This window comes from Apteryx mantelli, chromosome 1 (genome assembly GCF_036417845.1).
Source record: "Apteryx mantelli isolate bAptMan1 chromosome 1, bAptMan1.hap1, whole genome shotgun sequence".
Lineage (NCBI taxonomy): Eukaryota > Metazoa > Chordata > Aves > Apterygiformes > Apterygidae > Apteryx > Apteryx mantelli.
Genome location: NC_089978.1, coordinates 6,124,096 through 6,144,352, shown reverse-complemented (window position 1 = coordinate 6,144,352; position 20,257 = coordinate 6,124,096). Strand labels below are relative to the sequence as shown.

Sequence of the window (20,257 nt, the reverse complement as noted above, 5' to 3'; positions counted from 1 at the left end):
CTGCTTTTTGGTCTTGGCACAGTCACTTGGTATCCCAGATGATTTGGTCTTCTGCAAATTAGATGATAATGCTGAATACTCCCAGTTTCTGTGAACTGCACTGTGATGGATGAGGTAAATGCCCGGCAGGGTTATGATGCAGGTGCTGAGTTGCTCATTGCAAATGGAAAAAATGAGGTCCATACATGTCAAGCGACTCCTTGGATGCCACAAAAGAAGGAATTTGCTTTTGATTTCTGTGAGGCTTTAGGCACCCCAAAAGCAGTAACTGAATACCTTTTTGGGCTTTGGCCTCAGTCACTAACCAAGACTACAAAACAGGAACTTTTGGTGTGACGTTTAGACTCAGGAGCTGCTGTGTCCCACTCGAAGGCAGCGGCTGAGCGGTTCTGCTGTTGACTTGTGCTAGACAAAACCGTCCCCTATTAAAAAGTAACCACAGTGCTGCGTTCTCCCCCAGGAGCCAACTTCTCCTTGCGAGAGCTGGGCCTTGAAGACGTGACGCCCACGCACGGGACTTTGTACCGGACTGATATCGGGCTGCCCCACTGCGGCTACTCCATGAGCGCCGGCTCGGACGCCGACACCGAGGCGGACGTGGTCATGTCGCCCGAGCACCCCGTGAGGCTCTGGGGACGCAACACCAAGTCAGGTCGCAGCTCCTGCCTGTCCAGCCGGGCGAACTCCAACCTCACGCTCACCGACACGGAGCACGAGAACACCGAAACCGGTAAGCGACGACCGCGCACGCGACGTCCGCCTTGAGCTCTGTCGGGAATGCCTGTTTTTACCACTCCGCTTAAATCTCCCTTTGTGTTTTTTTGGTTTTTGGGGGTTTTTTTTGATCAGACTCAGAGAAAACACTCTTCTAATAGTCCCATGTCACGGCCTTTTGTACTGTCCTACCGCGTGTTTGTTAATAAACTGCTGGAGAAGCTCCTGCTTATTTATCACAGCGACAGAGATCATTAAGCGGCTGTAATACTCTCTCTGCTTTTTGTAGCGACCTTTCAGACAAAAAGCATTTAAATCTCCCCTCCCCTGCCCGATGCTGCTCTTATCTTTGCTACAGATTTTCGGGGCAGATAATCCCCTTCTTTTGCTAGCTGGTTCCTTGACAGGAGCCGTTTCATTTATGTAAATCAGCTGACTGCTCTCTGAAGGAAAACGACGGCGAAATATTTTTAGAAGCCTTTTTCTTTGCGAGAAATAAAAGCTGAAGGTCATGGGTTTTTTATCTCTGTAACTTTGCGTCCCCAGCTGCAGAGCCGCCTGCGCGTGTTTTGTAGGTCTGCGAACCTTTTGGTCAGCAGTTCTGCCAAGCCGTGTAGGAAGGAGAGAGGATTTTGATTCAATTGCAGCTTGACCCTGGGGTTCACGCAGCCCTATATGCCTTTGCACCTTTAATTCAATTATGGCACAGCCTGTTTCTTAATATAGCTGCGGCGTACAAGTCATTGGGAGCTCGAGCTCGGCGTAGAAAGCTGATGTGAAATGACTGTATTGCTTGCTCTCCTTATGCTTTTTGCCACTGTATTATAGTGACAAATGATGATACCTTTTCCTTGGGAAGCCATGACACAGTGAGACATACACCACCCACATGATTTTATGTTTAACTCCAACAAAATTACAGTAGAAGCTTATTAAGTTTCTGTTCGGCGATAATGATACATTAGGCAAAGTTCAAAGATAAATGGCCTTCTGTTTAAAGAAGATTTTTTAAAAATATATCCTTACAGTATTTTTTAGGTTTCTTAATGGAGCATTTTACAGGGTTGCACCCATTTGGACAGGCAGAAGGGCAGTGACAGAGTATATCATTTTACTTCCAAGGCTTGCGTTTTGGCCAAAAACCTGAGGGATTATCAGGGTGAATTAGAGTTTTGCACACTCCCAAGAAATCTCTAAGAAGAAAAACAAAGCAAACACCTTGCATTTTCATCCCGTTTTGAGTCCCTCCCCTGTGCTTTTCGCGGTGGCGTACGAGCTGCTGTGATTCTGCCCAGGCCTGCTAAGAAAAGCAAACCACAGAAATTTAGTCCTTTTTTTTTTTTTTTTTTTTTTAAGAGAGAAGAATCACATTAGCTGCTGGAGTCTTTTTCACTAGTTTCCGTAATGCTATCTCTACATGTGCAAATGCAACTTTGTACCTGCAGATCACTTACAAATGAAATTATATTAGCAACAACACATTAGCAACAGCACACGTATTGAATAGCTTTGCTGAGACTAATAGCAGAGGCAGTAGGATTTAAGTCAGTACTGAGACAGCGTCCAATTCCTCCTTCCCTAAATGTAGTGCCACACTAACCACTAGTTGAACCACCATTTCATAGCACTTTGGAAAACGAAGACCAGAAGGGTGGAGAACATACCTTCAGGTTTTTTTAACTGCTGTATAAATAGAGAAGAAGAAGTATCTTTGGTCCCTAAGGATTTGCAGTCTTAGATGTTGGGTGTCTTGAATGAGAAAGCCTATATCATGTTTGAAAAATAAAGTCTATGTAGCATACATAAAATCTGGAGAGTGAGAGTGCCCAGTATGTAATTGCATTGTTCACATTGATAAAAAAGAGGTGGTGGAACTCGAGGGAAAATATTACAAGCCGATCTTTGCTGTTGTGAAGCTTGCCTTGACCGTTAGACTTCGCTGGGAAGACATCAGTGAGATCAGCCAGGTTCTATCTTAATCAGAAAAACTTGTCCGGAGTTGAGAGAAAGACATACGTTTTTTCAATACAGAGATTGCAGTTGAATTTGTGGTATGAAAGTATCCAAACAGATAAGGAAAAGGAGAAGAGGGACTAAGGACAGAATCTTAAGATTTGGACATTTTTGTTTTGTTATTGCTTGGCACATATAAAGGTGTGAGAAGCATTTGTGAACAAAGTGCTGGCATCTTGAAAGCTGCTGTTGGAGAGAGTGAGTGTTTGAGATCCTTTTAGAAGTTTTGTCAAGAAAATTACTCTTCATTTCTTCATTTTACACAGAAGCAGTGTTACTATGGGCACTTTCATTGCTAGCCATCACACAGGCTATTTTGAGAAAACTCAGATTTATAGGAGATATGTTTTCAAGAAGACATGAAATTTTGCTAATGGCAGCATAAAGTAACATAATGCTATGACTCAGTTTACAGGATACCTTTATTAGTCAATATTAATTGCTGACAGTATTGATAGAAGTTATACCCTTTAGCTGAAGTCAATATGGAGCTTTATGAACCTGCCATCAGTAGAAGATTTTATGGGGCCCATTAAACCAACTTTTCCAATGAAGGTTAACATCCCTGATTTTTATGCTGTTCATTATTCATCTAAAATAAATAATCAGAATTTACTTCTGATGTTTATAAATCCAAAGCCGTCAAAGCACAACTCTACCAAGACATTTATTGTGTTCTTAGAAAATGAGAGATCTGGCTCCTCTGAGAAGCTTTGTTTTTCTTTGAGGCGTGGTGATGCCTTGAAGGAACAGAGATATGCTGCTCAGTAAGTACAGCCACAATCCACCCCTCTGTCTTTAAGAAAACTGATGAAGTGGTCTGGTTCCATGGCATATTACAGTCCATAAATCACTTGCACAGGCAGCTGGCATGAGAAGCCAGGCACTGCTTTATCTAAACTGCTCCCAGGCTTTCCAGGAGGTTGAATACTTTTACTAGGTTAAGAGTTTGCTCTTAATGAAGAGTTAACTTAAGTTACATCTTCAGAATTGCCCTGAAATCAAATCCCGCGCACACAAACAGACCCAATAACCTTCCCGCAGTTGGGTAGTGCTTTTCCCTCGACCTGACTGGTCTCTTTGCAGATTAGGGGGACAGAGAGGACAGCTCAAGTCACCACACCTCATCCCTGGCTAACACAATCACTCTGTGCTGTTCACACAGATGCTTAATGAAGTTCAAGGGCTTTTTGCAGCGTGACCATTTAGGCTAAGCTGAAATTGTGAACTCGCATGAACAGTTCAGAGCCATGCACAGGGAGGACTTTGGGTCCTGGAAGTATAGCAACAAAGTTAGCAGAACCTTTTTCCTATACTAGTTCACTCTGTTTCTCAGCAAGGTTGACCTGAAGTGGTCATTTGGACCTGATTCTGGAGCTGACTTAACTGGTATTACCCCAGGTAACCCAGAATAGCCTTTGCATTGAGCCAGCAATTGCACTTAACATAGAAAAAAAGTACAATGAGGGAGAACATGGCAGTAGTGCCCTAGAATTTGACTTGTTTTGCAGCCATTTAGTCAGATGCTAAAAGCGAAATGTTTCTCATCAGAAAGGCGTCACTGTAAAAGTATAGCTTCACAGAATAATTTAGTTGGAAGGCACCTCTGGAGGTCTCCAGTCCAGCTTCCTCCTGCTTGAAGGTTAGCTCAGGTGGCTCAGGGCCTTCTCCAGTTGCAATGTGAGTATCTCCCAGGATGGCGATCCCAAGACCTCTTTGTCCCGGTTCCAGGGCTGCACCACCCTCACTGTGAACAACTCTTTTCCTTATGGCCAGTCAGACTTTCCATTGCTGCACCTTGCGTCCGTTACCTCTTGTCCTTTCACCAGGCATCTCTGAGAGCGGTCTGGTTCCATCTTCTCTATATCCCCACACATAAAGTAGTTAAAATACAGCAACGAGATGTCCCCATGGAGACCTCTTGTCCAAGCTGAACAAACGCAGCTCCATCTGCCTTTCCTTGTGCATGGCATGTAGGTAATTAGGCACTGGAAGAGATTGTCAGAGGAGTCTGAGGAGCTCCAGTACTAAAAGTTTTTAACGATAGGATAAATAAATAGCTGTTGGGAATGGTCCAGATCAGCTGGACGGCTGGAGGCTGTCTCAGTTGGAGTGGTTGTACATGTTGGTCTCGAGCATTTCTGTTTCTCCGATTTCAGTAATTTGTAGCATTGCTGAGCTTTCTTTGGCTCTGGGTGCATGTTGGACTGCTCAAACTGGGCTTCGAGCACTTCAGGCTTTTGTACTGCTTAGGGCGTTCTTAACAGAAGTAGAGATGGACAGCGTGTATACGCAAATATCCAAATATTGGGTCTCTGACAGGAGATCCTACCCCAGATCTGCCCAAGCTGTCATGAATCATGTTCACAGTCCCCTGACAGATCTGAACAGGACAGCTGACCAGAAAATGTTGGCGTTCCTGCACAGAATCCTCTCCCAAGAGAAGAGGAGTATTTCTCTGTCTGCCTTAGATGTGATAAAGAGCTTACTGCTTAACTGAGCACATTCGCTGCAGGATTACTTTATAACTGGACCAACTGCATTTTTAAAAATGGCTTTTTTGTAAAAGTGAAGTTGCAGCCCTTTTCTAAAAGTATAGCTTAACTGTCAGCCATTTCAAAAAAGCTCAGGCAAACGAAGGATTCTCCTTAGCGTTAATTTCCATCAAGGCAGGCAGTTGGTTAAACATGCGAGGGAGCCGGAGAGAGCGGGAGCGTTTTCTTCCTTAGCGCGACAAGTCAGCAGTGATTAATGTTGTGTACATGTGCAGAGGGGAGCCGATGTTTCTCTCTGTCGTCATCTCCTCTTGGGAAGAATGTGGGCAGTATCAAGAGGCCAGAAAGATCTCACAGACAGGATGAGTAACATCGGACGGCTCGAGACAGTTCAGCCTCGCTGGAGACTACATAGAACCGCCTGCTTAATTGTGATGTATTGTATAAAGAAATTATTGCAGCATAAGTGTTGCTGAAGTGTGGAATTTGCTTATCTAGCCGACTTAGAGATAAGTAAACATGAACTCAAATTCCAGATATAACCACCCTGGAAGCCAAAATTCAGGCTCCGGGATCGTTGCTGGCGGACTGCACTGTGTTGCAGAGCTGGGTTCCTCTTTCCGTCTTAACAGCTCAAATGCTAGCTGGGAAAACGTGTCTTTTCTTCCCGAAAACAATCCCGCCTGCACTTGAGGTTTGCAAAGGGGGTCAGACCAGCATTGCTGGATACAGATCTCATATTTAACGAGGAAATGGCTGCAGGTACAACTGGCGCAGCACACTTCCACCACACATCTGCTGGTTGCCGCTGTTTAGGAAGAGCGGTTTAATCTTAAGGTCCATTTGTCTTTGGCTTCACCTCTGATATCACTAGTCAGTGCCAAATGTGGTATGGGGACTATAGCAATACAGACACTTACTCACTGGTGACAAGATTAAGAGCACCAATTCATTTTACATAGCTGGACCAACACCCCACAGAGAGAAATAATTTTTCTTTTAGTCACTACTATTCTGGGATGCATTTAAATGAGTTTTTAAACTATCATGAAAGCAGCCAGCACAATATCCGCTCTCCCAGCCTTACCAAAATGACCAGAATGGAAGCGAATATGCCATGGTTAATTTTCGCTTTCCTATCAAATAAATTGTCTTTCCTGAAAATTCTCATATAGTTTTGTAAAACTGAAACGTAGCACTAATTAGGACCTGAAAAGCTCATGTGATATTTTTGCCTGTTCTACCATCACAGACCCAACTCTTTGCCATTTAATTGACATAATAGATGATTTAAAGAGCTCTTCTTGCACTCACCCCCACACTTTCTGATTCCACGCTCCTTAAGCCATTACTGCTGCTGGAAGAAACGCTTAAAAACTGCATAGGAAATTAAGACTTGATAGAATTGAATAATAGTAAAAGATATTTAGAAACACAGGGGTAAATTACAGCAGGAAATAATTAAAGACGAGCCTTTCGAATTAGAAACACCAAAGAAACAATATAATTTTATTTCTCCTGGGTAGTTAAGAAGTCTAACTAATACTTTCACTTATTCAGGGGGGGTTTGATATAGACTTCACTGAAGCCTCTGAAAACCCCCATTGATATCAGTGGTGTTAGATCAGGTCCTAGGTGTATGTTGGTAACTAACTGTTTTTGAAAAATAGTCAGAGTGCCAGCTTGGTAGAAATCCCAGTACTCCTGGTGAAACACACTGCAACATGCTGTTCACCGCCAGGTTTCTCGTATATATTTCTGCTTCTTATTAAATCAGAAAGCTGTCATGACGATCAAACCACATGTTCCAGAATTTCATCAGGTTTTTCCAAATATTTTCTCTTCAAAGCTTCTTTTCAATAGATAAGGGGACCTTAGTCAAATGGTAATTATTTCTGTGGATTTTTCTTGTTCCCTTTGGTTGTCTGTTGCTCATCTTTCTAATGGGATCTATACATGCTTCCAGGGGCCTTTCCAGGTGCTCCTAGACGGTTCTGAATCTCTGCACTGCAAGTATTTTTACTCAGCCTTTCTTGCATTCACCTCCCTATTTCCCAAATCACGTTGACCCAAATCACTGGCCCAAAATACAATTCAATATATCAGTGCAATTAGCAGTGCCAGAATTACTGTGTAATCTTAGCATTACAAATTATTTGTTAAAAACACATCTGATAATCCATGGTGACTTTTCTTTTTATTACCACTTTTTGCTGAGTAATTTCCTCTCCAGCTTCATATAGTCTATTGTTAATATTGTTACTGTGGCTGCAGCAACATCATCTTTTTCTTTTCTTTTCTTTTTTTTTTTGAATTAAATAGTGCATTATGAAGTATTTTCAGTAAATGAGTGTGTGCTTCGGACATGCTTCTTCTGCAAATTGTGTAGGCAAAAATATGATGCTCAGACTCTAGAGAGTTCAGAACAGAGATTTAAAAAAAAAACATTCCTCAAAATAAATAAAAAAAAAGGAATGTGCTATGTGCTCTATTTTCTTAAGCTTGTCTTATGCCTTTAGAGTAGGGGAAGACAAGAATAAATTAGAATTACCAGGTCAAGATCAGGCATCTGCTGGCTGTCATCCTTCACTTGGCTCCTATCAGCTGTAACCTTAACATTAACAAGATGTTTCAGCTTGAAATAAAAATTAGGCAGAACCCTTAACACTAAAGATCCAACATGAATTGCATATGATAGCAAACGGCCCTGGAAAATTACCAAAATGAGTAGCTGGTCCGTAAGTGGATTTTCACTAATCCAAACTGTTGCAGTTCCCAGGAATTTTTACACTCTCCTTTTCCAGGTAGCATTTGCAAGCAATACCCCATTTTGATAGTACCTTGTGATTGCTTGGATTTTGCAACCCACTGAAGCCAGCTGTATAAAAATATTCAGAGATGAGACGGTCACCTGACATGTGAAGGTCAGGGGAAGGAATGTGCCTTCTGGCTCTCCAACCGTAAAGATACTAATATTCTTATGAAGAGTATTAGTCCTAAAACGGAGAGTTTAACTACATCACCAGCCCAAATGCTACATTCCCCAGTGAAAAATGGCTCTCTGGAAGGCTGTTACATGTTCCTTACTTGTGATCCAGCTTTCTAACCATGGCCATTCTTGACGATGGATTCCTAGTCCCTCCTATGTTCTGTCCTCTCATCTTTTTTGTCATTTCTAGACTTTAGCCCTGGGATGCTTTCTGAAAGTGAAGAGGTGAAGCACGATCTTACTTCTTCACAAGAGTCTCAGAGAAAGCTTTACCCTGATGGGATGGGAAATTGGTGGGGTTCAAGGCAACAGAACCTTAATCTCTCTCCACGGTCAACCAAACCGCTGTCCAGGAGGCCATAAAACCTCTCAAACCCAGAAACAAGGGGATGTCACTCTGTCTCAGGCAGGATTCAACCCACCCGAGAGCCGAATCTCCCTCTGGAAGCACCGCGCTCCCCCCAGGGACTGCTGAGGGACCCAGCGGCACCAGTGCTCCCAGTTTAGGTGGCTACATTACGTGGGATAATCTGGGGCCTAATAATTCAATTGCTCTATTAGTGATCAGAGGCAGTGCCTTGATTTTGTTCGGTGAAGGAACTCCCACTCATTTCTGGGGTGGATATACCTTGTTCCCGGCGTGTTTGTCTCTAGAGAAAAAGACGTCCTCCCATTTTTTTTATGTCCACAGGGGATGCATTTTCTTTATTGCTGTAACCTGTGTCTGTAAGGACTCTGACATAAACCCTTTTACAATGTAATTCTGCTGTAATGAACTACAGTTCAATATAGGTTAGTGTGTAGGTTTCATATTATTATTATTGTGATGATGGTGAAGCCATCAAACAGCCCAAAAAAATGGCCCAAACTGAATAAACTCTTAATAGCTGGGATATTGGTGGAGAGGGCACGTAGAAACAACATTAACAGGTAAGAACTTATTGTTCTTTTCAATGACACTGTTAATTTTTGTCCTTCCCTCAGTCACTTTAAACTGTCTTGTCATGGAGACGATTTTACAGAAAATAATTGTGTTGTGCAGTATTGCAGGCAAGCTGCCAAATATTCTGGAAATAAATCTGTGAGTTTTTTTGTGTTTTTTTTTTAATACTATTCCCACGTGCCATAAATTACTTTCTTCTTTTGGTGCGAAACACCCTAGAGGGAACGCAGACAGGTTCAGTTGCAAACAAGCCGAGGATCCTTTTAATGGCAACACTTGGCTTCCGACCCGTATCTTTGGGATGTGCGCGTGTCAGCATTGACTGGGATTTTTCCCTCAGCCTCTTCCCCCTTTTCTGCTCCGTCGCTGCTGTGTAGGGACCGCGCCAGGCTGAAACGAGCAGGATATCGCAGGTGCCATCGCAGCCCTTCAAAGAGCTCCCCCGCTTTTCCCCACGTAGGGAAAGGGGGTGCCAGGCTTTCTCGCCGCTTGGGCATTCCTAGATGGTCATGTCTATGTTTCTTGGACCGCTGCATCTCCTTACAGGTCCACCACACAGTGTCTTAATCTGTAGCGGGTCCAGTCTCCTCCAGCGGTAGCTGGTTTGGCTTTTTTCCGCCGAGACGTTTCTCCACCAGCAAGGGGGACAAAGTGATAGCAAAGAGCATGTCGTTGCCGTTGCATACCCATGCCCAGAGGGGTGTGCCGAGCTCCCGATAAAGCTCCTGCCGTGAGAGTTTGTTCATTAAAATCTCAGTGCTTGCTTTCTCAGGGGCTTTTGATTAATTGTTTAATTGTGCCGTTTTATTCAATCCAGGGCAATGGCTGAAAATGCAACGCTGCCCTAATTCTGCAAAGTTTCAGTGTTTCTTGGATCGGTCCCTAAAAACTTTAATTATACGCTGTACGGCAGGCTGTTGCTTTGTTCTGTCCCTACCAGCACAGACCGTTTTGAACCACGTATATAAAGAGAAAAGGCTATGTTATTAATTTCTATCCAGCATTCCTGCAGATTAAACATTCGATAAACAGAACTTTATCGTGGCCCAGTCAAAAGACAAGTCTTTGCCACGTCGGCCTGAATTGCACAAAGGCGTTTGGGGAGCAGAAGATGTGTTACGGGAGTCAAAGCAGGGCTGCTTTTGGGTAGGCACCGGGCTGCAGGTCGAGCCGTTTAATCCATGCCTCTGCCACGGACGGTGCTTAACCTTGGCTTCATGTCTCTTCCTTTTTTCATCTTAATTCCCTCTTATGAAATGAGGACATTAGTTGTTGTTTTTTTTTTTTTCCGGCCCCCTCTTTAAGTTTTTTCTGATCATACATACGAATAACAGCAAACAAAGCAAGTGTACTCAAATTCTATCCCTTAATATATCAAGTGAATTCTCAGTGCAAAAGGGATTTAAGATATCGGCTTAGGCAGTGCCTCAAACATGCACTGAACATGTTGGTGGGGGGGGGAGGGAGAAAAAAAGCTGCTTTTCGTGATTGTTGCTGCTGCTGTTATTTAGAACGGAGTCGTGCGACTGCGAAATGGAGAGCGTCAGATAAATAGTGTCACAGGGGCCATTACACAAAAAGCTCTCCTGGAGATCACAAGAGCTTCCAGGGTCCGCTAATGGTCACGGACGCTCCGGGCACTTGCTGAAAACAGAGCGCGAAAGGCTCAGAAAAACGCCGGCTCTTCCCGGGCTCCAGCAACCAAGCGGTGGCTTTTTTATCCCCCCCCCCCCCTTGTAGCTCTCTCCGTAGGCAAGACCTTTTCATGCCAAGCGGTGCAGATTGGCAGCGAGCACAGCCCTCTTCTCGCTGCTGCACTTAATGACCTCCAAAGTGCTACGGGGCCTCCCGCAACCAACTTTGGATGCGGCAAACTTGGGGGAGAATCGCCTCATCCGAATGACAGCTCTCTGCCGCATTCAGAAACGCGCACTTTGATTCCTGTCCTGGTTTGCGCACTTTGTAGTGGAGGAAATTAAAAAAAAAGGGGGTTTTTTAATTTAATTTAAATTAAATGTACTTTTTTAATTATAATAGATAAACTCTTTAAAATGAAATGTGAAATTACGGCAACCAACGCTCAGGTTTAAATGCAGAAGAATCAGCTAGAGACTTTTAAGTCATTCTCAGAGCTTTTCCAAGCCGTTGTGCCTTACCGGCCAAAGTTTTAAGGAAAGTCAAAGCACTGAATAGGCTAAAGTCTCTGAGCAAGCGCCTGGAACCAGTTTGTGGAGGTGCTAAATCAGCTGCTGACAGCAATTGCTTCTTCTGCAGGTGGAAAGGGGGATTTTTTTCCCATCAAGTCACTCAAGCAGAGCCGCTCGATGAGCGTGTGCAGAAGGGAGAAATCCACGGGCAGTTAGAAAGCAGGGGAGGAGGAGATCTGCATGAATAAAAAACGGCGGCCAGGCATATTACAAGCGAGGTACCAGGATGCTTTTTATTTGGAGGGGCAACCAACTCGAGAGGTTCCCAGCTGCCCGTTCCCGTGCAGGTTCACCGGCCTCGCTGAGACCATGTGGCAAGACTAGCTTGACCCGGAGTAGGAAAACCAGCAGAAATCCCACCCCAAAATCTTCCTGATTTGGGTCAACTGAGGGCCAGTGGCTACAGGTGGGGTAGTGAAAACACCTGGGAACTATCTAAGCCAGCTTTGCCACTGAAGAAACGGCATAGTTGAGCATTTTTGGAAATACTCCTTCGTTTCAGCTCCCCAGCTAACGCTGTCTTTGTTAACGCCAATTCACTTCCAGCACAAGACTTATTTTCTTCTTGCATCTCCAGCAGGTTCAAGTAGTTTTATTACCCTCCGTTTGGGAGGAGGGGGGGTGAAATTATAACTGAATTCCAGTTTCCATTTAAAGGCAGCTTGACGTGAATTCCAAATAAATGAAAAACAAAACGAAACACAAAAAAAAAAAAATCCAGCAATCATCTACTGAATAAGAAATCTGTTGTTCACCATTTTCTCTTCATAAAAAATGTAAAAAGTAAGGATCTGAATAAATGCATGCTGAACTATATAATTGCTGGAATAAATATGTATAGATATAGGATATTCTTTGATTTAGCATAAAGAAGCACCAAATTATACCAATCAGTGAGAATCAACCAGTTTTAAAAGAAAATAAGTGAAAAGCACAAATGCAAAACAAGATTAAAACTGATTATTTAAATCAAGATTCTCTGTTTGCTGGTTAAAACCATGATTACAATTTAAATCAAGCTACCCTGCCATGAATAGCTTAAGGACAATGATTTCTTCCTCTTACATAATCTGTGGATTTTATAACCGACGGAGCATTGTGCTGCTTGTAAGGAACTTGGACGTACCGAGCCTCCATTTACAGCCACGCTTTTCGTTCGGTTCTAGTTTGTTTTAGGTGTTAGAGAGATGCAAATTACAATCCTCGGCTGAAAGAGTGGGAATGTGGAAAGCCACAAAAAGACTCTGAAATACTTCCTTTGGGGAGCCTTGCGAGGGAAAGTGAATTGACGCTCAACGGCGAAGCCGCAGCCAGGCTGCAGCGCTGGCTCCGTACGTAGCCCCAGGTTGGAGTATCTCGGGATACGAATCCTTCTCTCCCAGGTACCACCTGTTTCGATAATTACATTGCACTTAACAAAGTTCCCTTTGCACCTGCAGCTGGAATAGGGCGCATCTCCTGCGTTAAATTGCTCTGCTGCGTCGCTGTGCTCCGCCGAGCAGCTGTTAATGCTCCACCCCAGAGGTGTCTGCAGTTCAGCGGCGGGTGAAATGATTAAGGCCAGCAAAGCACTCGATCTCTTGGAATGAAAGGTGTTACACAAACACACCCCATTAGTTTTATTAATGCTCAGCAAAGCAAACTTCTCCTGTAGCTGGGGCTCCTCCTCCTCACCATTTAATGCAACGCATTCCCTACGGGAGAGAGGGAAGGTAAAAGGCAGCACATGCCCAGCTCGCTCAGTGCAAACGTTTCCTTGAAGATGCCTGGTTTTTCCCAGATTGACGATTCGTTCTGTCATACGCCGGAGGACTGCTGTGAAATGAGTGCCATGCGCTGTTGTAGAAGTCTGAAAGAGTGTTAATCTTGGGCCACTTCTCGGGAAAAGGAGGGTGATGACCTGGGGCACTGCAGACAGCTTACCCAGGTGTCCGTTCCAGGTGGAAGAGCAGAAAACTTGGTATGGGAGGCAGCAGTCCACAAACCGGAGGATGAGGAGCGGCATTAGAGGAATGCCGCCTGATGGAGTTATGCAGAAAATAGATCCTTCCGAAGAAACTAGGCTTCCGTCTTTAAGCATAAGTTTGGTTGCTAAAGACACGGTTATTTATGTGTTTGCAAAGTGTTGAGTTAGTTCTGCATGGCATCGGCTCAGTCAACTAGGTAAAGGATGACATAGACATTTATGCATACAGAATATAGATGTATATATGTAGGAAACTGTATACCTAAACCATGCTTTTTGTGATCCACAGCAGGGGAATAAACCTGCTCTCCTGATCCCTTCGCAAAGCTCAGGGTCCCCCAGTCACATCTGAATATGTTTGGCTGTTCACTGGCCGTTAAGGATGGTTCAGGATCCCGCAGCCTGATCTTGGAGGGGAGTTCTTGATTTTTCTTCTGCACAGAACCCCTTCCACTGGTGTGATGCCTGCCCTAAAATCATGACAGATTTATACTGTTTGGTCCTTTTCCTTCTACTGGGACTCTGAATAGAAAAATCAAAATCAGAGATCCACTCAGAAAAACTCCATGGCTCCTCCACAGCTGAATGGGATATTTTCATAATTCCCTTTGATGGGGGGGTCATGTATTTTTGTGTAGAGGTATTTCTTTTCATGTGAGCTGATAGCAAATAGGCTGATTCCCAGGTGAATTTTGGATTATTGAGCTTCTTCCTGCTCCTGTTATTCAGTAAACAGTCCTTGGGATTTGCGTGAATTGAAGCAGAGCCCTGGTGAGCCATCAACAGACTGTCTTACCCCTTTCTTGTTTGTGGATAAGCCAAGTCCTTATCTGGGCATAAACTGGCAATATTTTGACAGAGAGAAAAAAAAAGGGTATTTCTACATTGATTGTTGGAGATGAAAGGGGTGCTGGGGATGAAAGGGGTGCTCTAGGTATTGGGTTTCAATCTGATGTTTTTCAAAGTTTTAGTGGTTATCTAGAGGAAAAATTAAAATCAGGGCTGCTAAAGTGTGTGGACATTAAAACTGGCTAGAACAACAAAAATATAAATAATGGCTGTAAGGACAGGGCCTAAACAGACAGGCAGCACGATACAGGCAGATGCAATGCTCCCCAGCTGTACAGGATAAGGAGTGCAACGCTATTGAGTGCAGCGGGGTGACAGCCCGGAGGTACGAGCTCGCTAAAGGATCACGGGGTCAGAGTAAGCAAGCCTTTCAGCAGCACCTCTGTGTGATGCTCTTGGTGTCTTTCAACTCACGACTGGATGTCTTGCTGGAAGGCAAACAAAAGGATCGGGGGCAGCTGGGCGAAAGGAGCTGTGATATAGAAGAGTTCAAACTAAATGAGGCAACGGTCCCTTCCCTCTGTAAGCCGCATGCCTATGCAAAAGAACATTTTCCTAAGGTATATAGGAGAAGGGATCAGTGCTTTTTACTAGGGAGGTGTTTTACCGCTTATGAAAGAAGCTTTATTTGGAAACTTTCAGGAAGAACCACAATCCTGACTTGGAAACGAGTGCAGGCTCCAATCAGTTTTATCACACTCAGCGACACTGGAGGGTTGCATTCTTAGCATCAGACTATGGTTGGTCCCATGTAAGCATATAAGGTAAGGGAAAATACCAAGAAGCGCTCCCAAAGACATCCAAGCATTCTTGCCCCTGAGCCGTACCCCAGTAGATTCATGTTCCTATAGACTGTGACGAACGGAGCCCTTAACCTTCTCTTAGTTAAATTAAAAACACTGAGCTTCTGGAGTCTCTCACTGTACGTTTTCCAAGCCTTTAATGGTCTCATGAGCCATGTCCTGTCTACCAATGTCCTTCTTGAACTGGATTTAGTTAATTCATTTGTTGGCTTTGTCTAAGGTTCTTGCGAATGCTTTTGCATTCTTCAGGAGAAGAATGTTCAGACATGGTAAAGATGGGGGAGATATCGACACCCCTTTCTCCTCCCCACACACAGAGAGCAGCTAGATTCTGCAGAGCAATTGCTTGGATGCTTTCCTGGAGAAACTACTAAAAAAACCTCTCCCAGAGCTGCTTCACAGATTGATGTCTTATCGATGGTGGCATGTGGGGGTTGAGAGGATAGGAGGGACAGATGGTCCATAAGGTTCCTTTGAGCTACAGCCAGACTCAAAGAAGAAAAAGGAAGATTGGTGAATTTCTGGAAGAGCTTATTTCCTCCTTGGACTTGAACAGAGTGTTGAAATTCATCCAACAGACTCTTTAAAGCCTTTTGGATTCTAAGAAGAAGACATAGATCTACAGCCTCATTATTGCTTATTCGGCTGTAAAACAAGGGCTGCAAGGAAGGAGAGAGACAATAGAGTTTGCTTCCTTCCTGTGTATATGAGCTCGTCTCCAATTGGAAATTTACTGATAAGGCTGTTCTGAAATAATTATTTCTGCATCCTTTCTTTTTGGCATACATATCTGTCTGGTCATTCTGATTCCACAGAGAGTTACTTCAAAATGAATTATTTCCAAATAATTTTCCTGGAATAATTATACTGGTACATTTCCAAGTCTAGATAAGCCTATGAATAAGATGCCAGAGAAAGATGAAAGAAAGCAAAAATTAAGCAGAACCTTTATTTATGTTTTCTGAAACACACAGAGATACCTTCCACTTGTAAAAATGCTTTCTAAAAATTAGTTAGTGGCTCTATTTTCCAATATTTTGAAGTAGAAATGATAGGAATTACAGGGAATTCAGAAGATCACTAGCAGGGGAGTTTTCAAGCATATCACTGTTTTAGGAAAGCTGGTGTAGAAACACCGAGTGTTATGTCCAGGTCCCATGCGGCCATGTAGGGAGTTAGGAAGCAGTCAGTAGTTCTCTCTGTCATCACATGCCATAAACCCTGTGAGATGCCACAGCAGGCAATAGAGATGCCAACCCATCTGGGCAAGAGAGAGAAGAACAGAAGATCTTGGCTTTGGTCCTGTCTTCCTGAAGGGTAGTTGCTGGTGGATGGATATTTGTTGTGCCCCGTGAAAATGGTATCGCGAATTCACTCTCCTCCGTAGCAGAGGAGCCCTCAGCACGAGGCCCTCCTGGCCACACTAGCCCTCATGCCAGGCCCCGGACTAAAGGCCTGACCTCACGCCCAGGTGATTTCCCATACAGCAACTGCATGAAAGGTTTCAGAGGTGGGGCTTTTTGTTGTTGTTGTTGTTTTTTTACAGCGTCCATTCTATACGACTTCAGAAAAAAAAAATTTGTTGCATGACTCAAACTCATCCAGTTTCTTCTCAGCATTTACAGTTTCTACCACGCAGATTGCGCATTCAGTATCTTTACTCAAACAACTCTATTTCCTCCCTCCCTTTCTTCACCTTTATTTCATCCTGATGAGCAATTCAGACAGCAAACTGTTTCTCTCCTTCATTCCCATCAGTGACTCCATTCAAAGTTCTGCCCATGTTCTTATTTTCTTGGCAGAGCTATATTCAGTGAACACATTTGTTTCTCTAGCTAGAGAACAAAAATATCTGCAAGCAAACTCATTTCCCTTCCGAACTGCTTAGGAGAGTAGCGCTGGGAGGGGGAGGAAAGTGCTTTGTCAAGTGTTAAAGGAACAAGAGAGACATCTTCTCCCCCTTGGCTTCCCCCCCCCTTTATTATTATTGGGACGACTCTGTTAGTCTCTCACTTCCTTAGGGACTAGAAACATCTTGAAAAGATCTTTCATGCAGGCAGATAACAAACTCACTGCAGAGCTGCATCAGAAAGGGAAAAATTACTTGCTGGTAATGATGTTTATCACACTCCTTCCTCCTTTCCCGATCCTACAAAGGAAGTTATCTCTCATAGAAAGGCCAGGCCTTGTGCTTTTTTCTTTTTTTTTTCCCCTGGCAAACATGGTGCAAATTCAGCACATGTTAATTCAACTGCAGGAAGTTTTACCTAAGAGGTGGGTGGAAGGATGCTACATGATAGGTCAGTATGATTTATTTGAGATGGGTCATATCTGATAAGGCAACATGCCACAAAAAGGCCAGGTTGCTTCCGCTCAACAAATTGGCATGGGTGCTCTTCTCGCAGCTGAACAGAGTCAGTTAAGCCGGGGTGAGATGTCAGTGAGGACTTATGCTTTCACTAGACTGATTTAGTAGAGTCCATACAGCTTTTCATCCCACCAGGACAGGAAAACACAGCTACCTGGCACTGTCAGTAGCTCCTTTGAAGGAGCCTTTGATTTTGTCTGCTCTGCATGGATGTTAAAAAATCTCACAGCAGTTAATGGAAAAAATGACCCAGGTGTTTTGCCCTAAGGTGTCTTTCTCATCAGCAGTGAATAGTTAGCCCCGAACCAATTGATTATCATCCTCATCATTACAGGCATTAATGTCCTAGTATCGTGATTATCTGTTGCTAAAAGTCATGACAAGTAAACCTCAAAAAACTGCTGCAAAGTGGTGATGTGCAAGCCTGGGAAGTGTGTGCATGCATGGACAGCTGCAGACTGAAGTGGCCTGTGATGCATTTCCACTCTTGTTAATTATATCTGCTTCATGGTGAACGCTCTGTCCACTTCTTCACTGGCAAGACCGGGATGAGAGCCCAGGGGTCTGACACCCAGTCCCCCGAGTCTACCCAAAATCATACTAAGTTCTGCAGCGAATAGGAAGTGATCTAGCGTTACTGACTTCATTGTGCCCTCTGAAGCACTCAAGAAATGAGAGCTTACACCCATAACGGGGTCAAACCACTGAATTTATGAGACTGAAAAAAGACTTCTGTCTCTGGTAGCTGTTGAATCTGATTTATTAAATTCAGGGAAAAGGTACGTGTATATCAGTTGTCTTTTTCACAGATGCAAAAAGGAAACCTACTCCAAAGTAGCTGTTAATGAAAATAAAAGTACTGCTTTAGTTGCTTGGGGCACAAAGCAAATGACAGCCTTAAAGAAGGTGTCCCCTTAGTAATATTTCACCTACTGTCTCATTATATAATAACTGAAATATCAAGGTCAGTCATGTTTAAGATGCTGAAGACCCTGTCAATACGGTGAGAATGAAATGCAGTTTTCATGGAGACATTCTCAAGAATAAATACAATTTAGATATATATGTACAAAAGAAATCTAACCAGATGTATAGTGCAAAATTCTGGAGAATCACAATTCAGCCTTCAGTATCCCACTGCTTGGATTTTGTAATAAACTTCAGAATGCAATGTCAGAAAAGGAGGAACAGGAATATAGCAGACAAACCAAGAAGAAAAACTTCTTAAAAGAGAACTTTCCTTTTTGAGAGAAAGATGTTTCTGCTAAAAATGTACATAAATATATGACTTCTTAATAAGGGTGTGTAGTTCATTACCCTCTGCAAATTAACCATATCTAATCATATATTTCCTAAAAAATAAAATAGCACATTGCATCTGTTAGTCTTCATTCAAATACAAACCAAATATGCATGAGTACTGTAGTATAAACTGTTCCATCTGTTTCCATGAATGTATAGTCACGCTGGTCACCCACACACACACAACAGAAGGGTCTTTCGCTCTTAGCATCTGTCTTCACTGAAGAGCTAGCTTTGGGTAACTGCATTTCAGCTGGAAGTAGCCAAGCTGGAGTAAGAGCAGCAGCACTGTAAAATAACTCTTGAACCGTGGTGCCCATACTGCCCTGGTTATCAGATATGTGAGGCTCTCCTAGCATATATGGGAGGTAGGTCTCTTGGCTTTTAGCACTGCCATAAAACTGAGCTGCACCCTAAATTCTTAAATAAATGGTAAGAGAACCTGTCTGCCCTTTCTGGGGATGCTGAGGGAATTATGGGAAGGTATTGGAGGACCAGTGTTACTTGAGTGGCACACTGGACAATGATCATGCTAGTAGTTAGGTGACCCTGCTTGACTAGATCTCCAGAGGTCTCTTCCAACCTCAACCATTCTGTGATTCTGTGAGGTGGTAAGTTATGCTCCTCTGAGTTTTATCCTGTATTTACTTTTGAGCAGGTCACTTCAGATTTAATGCATTGCCATGTTTGAATCAGGTGGAATCTTTTTGTGATGGAGACTAGCTTTACAAGCAAAACTGAGGCTACAGCTGAGCTTAGCTTTGTAGGGGAGACAAGATACTCTTTTTAGAAAACATGAATTTGCCATTCAGCTTGTGACAAGGTTACCCTGTTCTCACTTTCTATTGCTCTTTCCCTCTGGCCTGCACTTCGCAGCCAGTCATACCTGAATTATTGAAAAATCACAACAGATCATGGCTCTGCAGACCTCAGTTCCTGTGGATGGATCACAAACCACTCAAATATAGCCTGTTTCCATATGGGAAGGGGAAATGGCAGTCCACAGTAGGAGTCATTGGAGACTGTAGTAGCAGTATCCATACCACGGACTGTATTGATATAACTTTAGCACTGAAAAAAGCCAGTCTTGTAGCTGGACTCAATGTCATGGTTTCAGTTGCATTCCCCTTCTTGTTCATCAGGCTTCACCTCCTAGCACCCTAGCACACTTCTTGAGTTGGAGAAAACCGCAGACCTGTTTCGGGCTCTGGTCCTTCAGCCAACTGCCTGGGGCTGTTTCGGGCTAGTAAGACCTGCAGCACCCAGGGCATGCGAGATAACTCTGGTGTTACCAGAGTAGCTCAGCAGAATAATAGTCACAGCTATTGCCTGGACCAGTTAGTCTTGTCTTGAGGATCTCGGATAATATCTCGAGAGATCAACGTGCTGTATCATGTACGTGGTTTGGCCCAGTATTCAAGGGTGCCCCAAGCTGAGCTGTGATGAACGAAGCAGATACGTCCAGAGAGTCTCTATACCCCTCCCTGACACCACTGCTTCTTCCTTCTTGAAAACTTTCTACTCTCCAAACTCACAGCTCTTTTGCAGATAGATTTGAACACACCAGTTTGCTCCATTTACCAGTAACATGGCTATTGCAGTTGTTGC

General features: G+C 43.6%; 1 protein-coding gene across 9 annotated transcripts in view; it reads left to right on the top strand.

Annotated features, from left to right (window-relative positions):
* The window catches only part of LOC106495814 (teneurin-4-like), a 315,416-nt gene that overhangs the window by 251,860 nt on the left and 43,299 nt on the right, over window positions 1-20,257 (top strand). For 7 of the 9 annotated variants that reach the window (XM_067314277.1, XM_067314208.1, XM_067313916.1 and 4 more), the window contains 2 exons: window positions 461-730; window positions 5,498-5,677. In XM_067314277.1, the coding sequence (XP_067170378.1) occupies window positions 461-730; window positions 5,498-5,592 (365 nt within the window). In that variant the 3' untranslated portion in view covers window positions 5,593-5,677. Of the gene's footprint in view, window positions 1-460; window positions 951-5,497; window positions 5,678-20,257 lie in introns of those variants that run through there. The other 2 variants (XM_067314406.1, XM_067314474.1) reach the window with 2 other exon arrangements.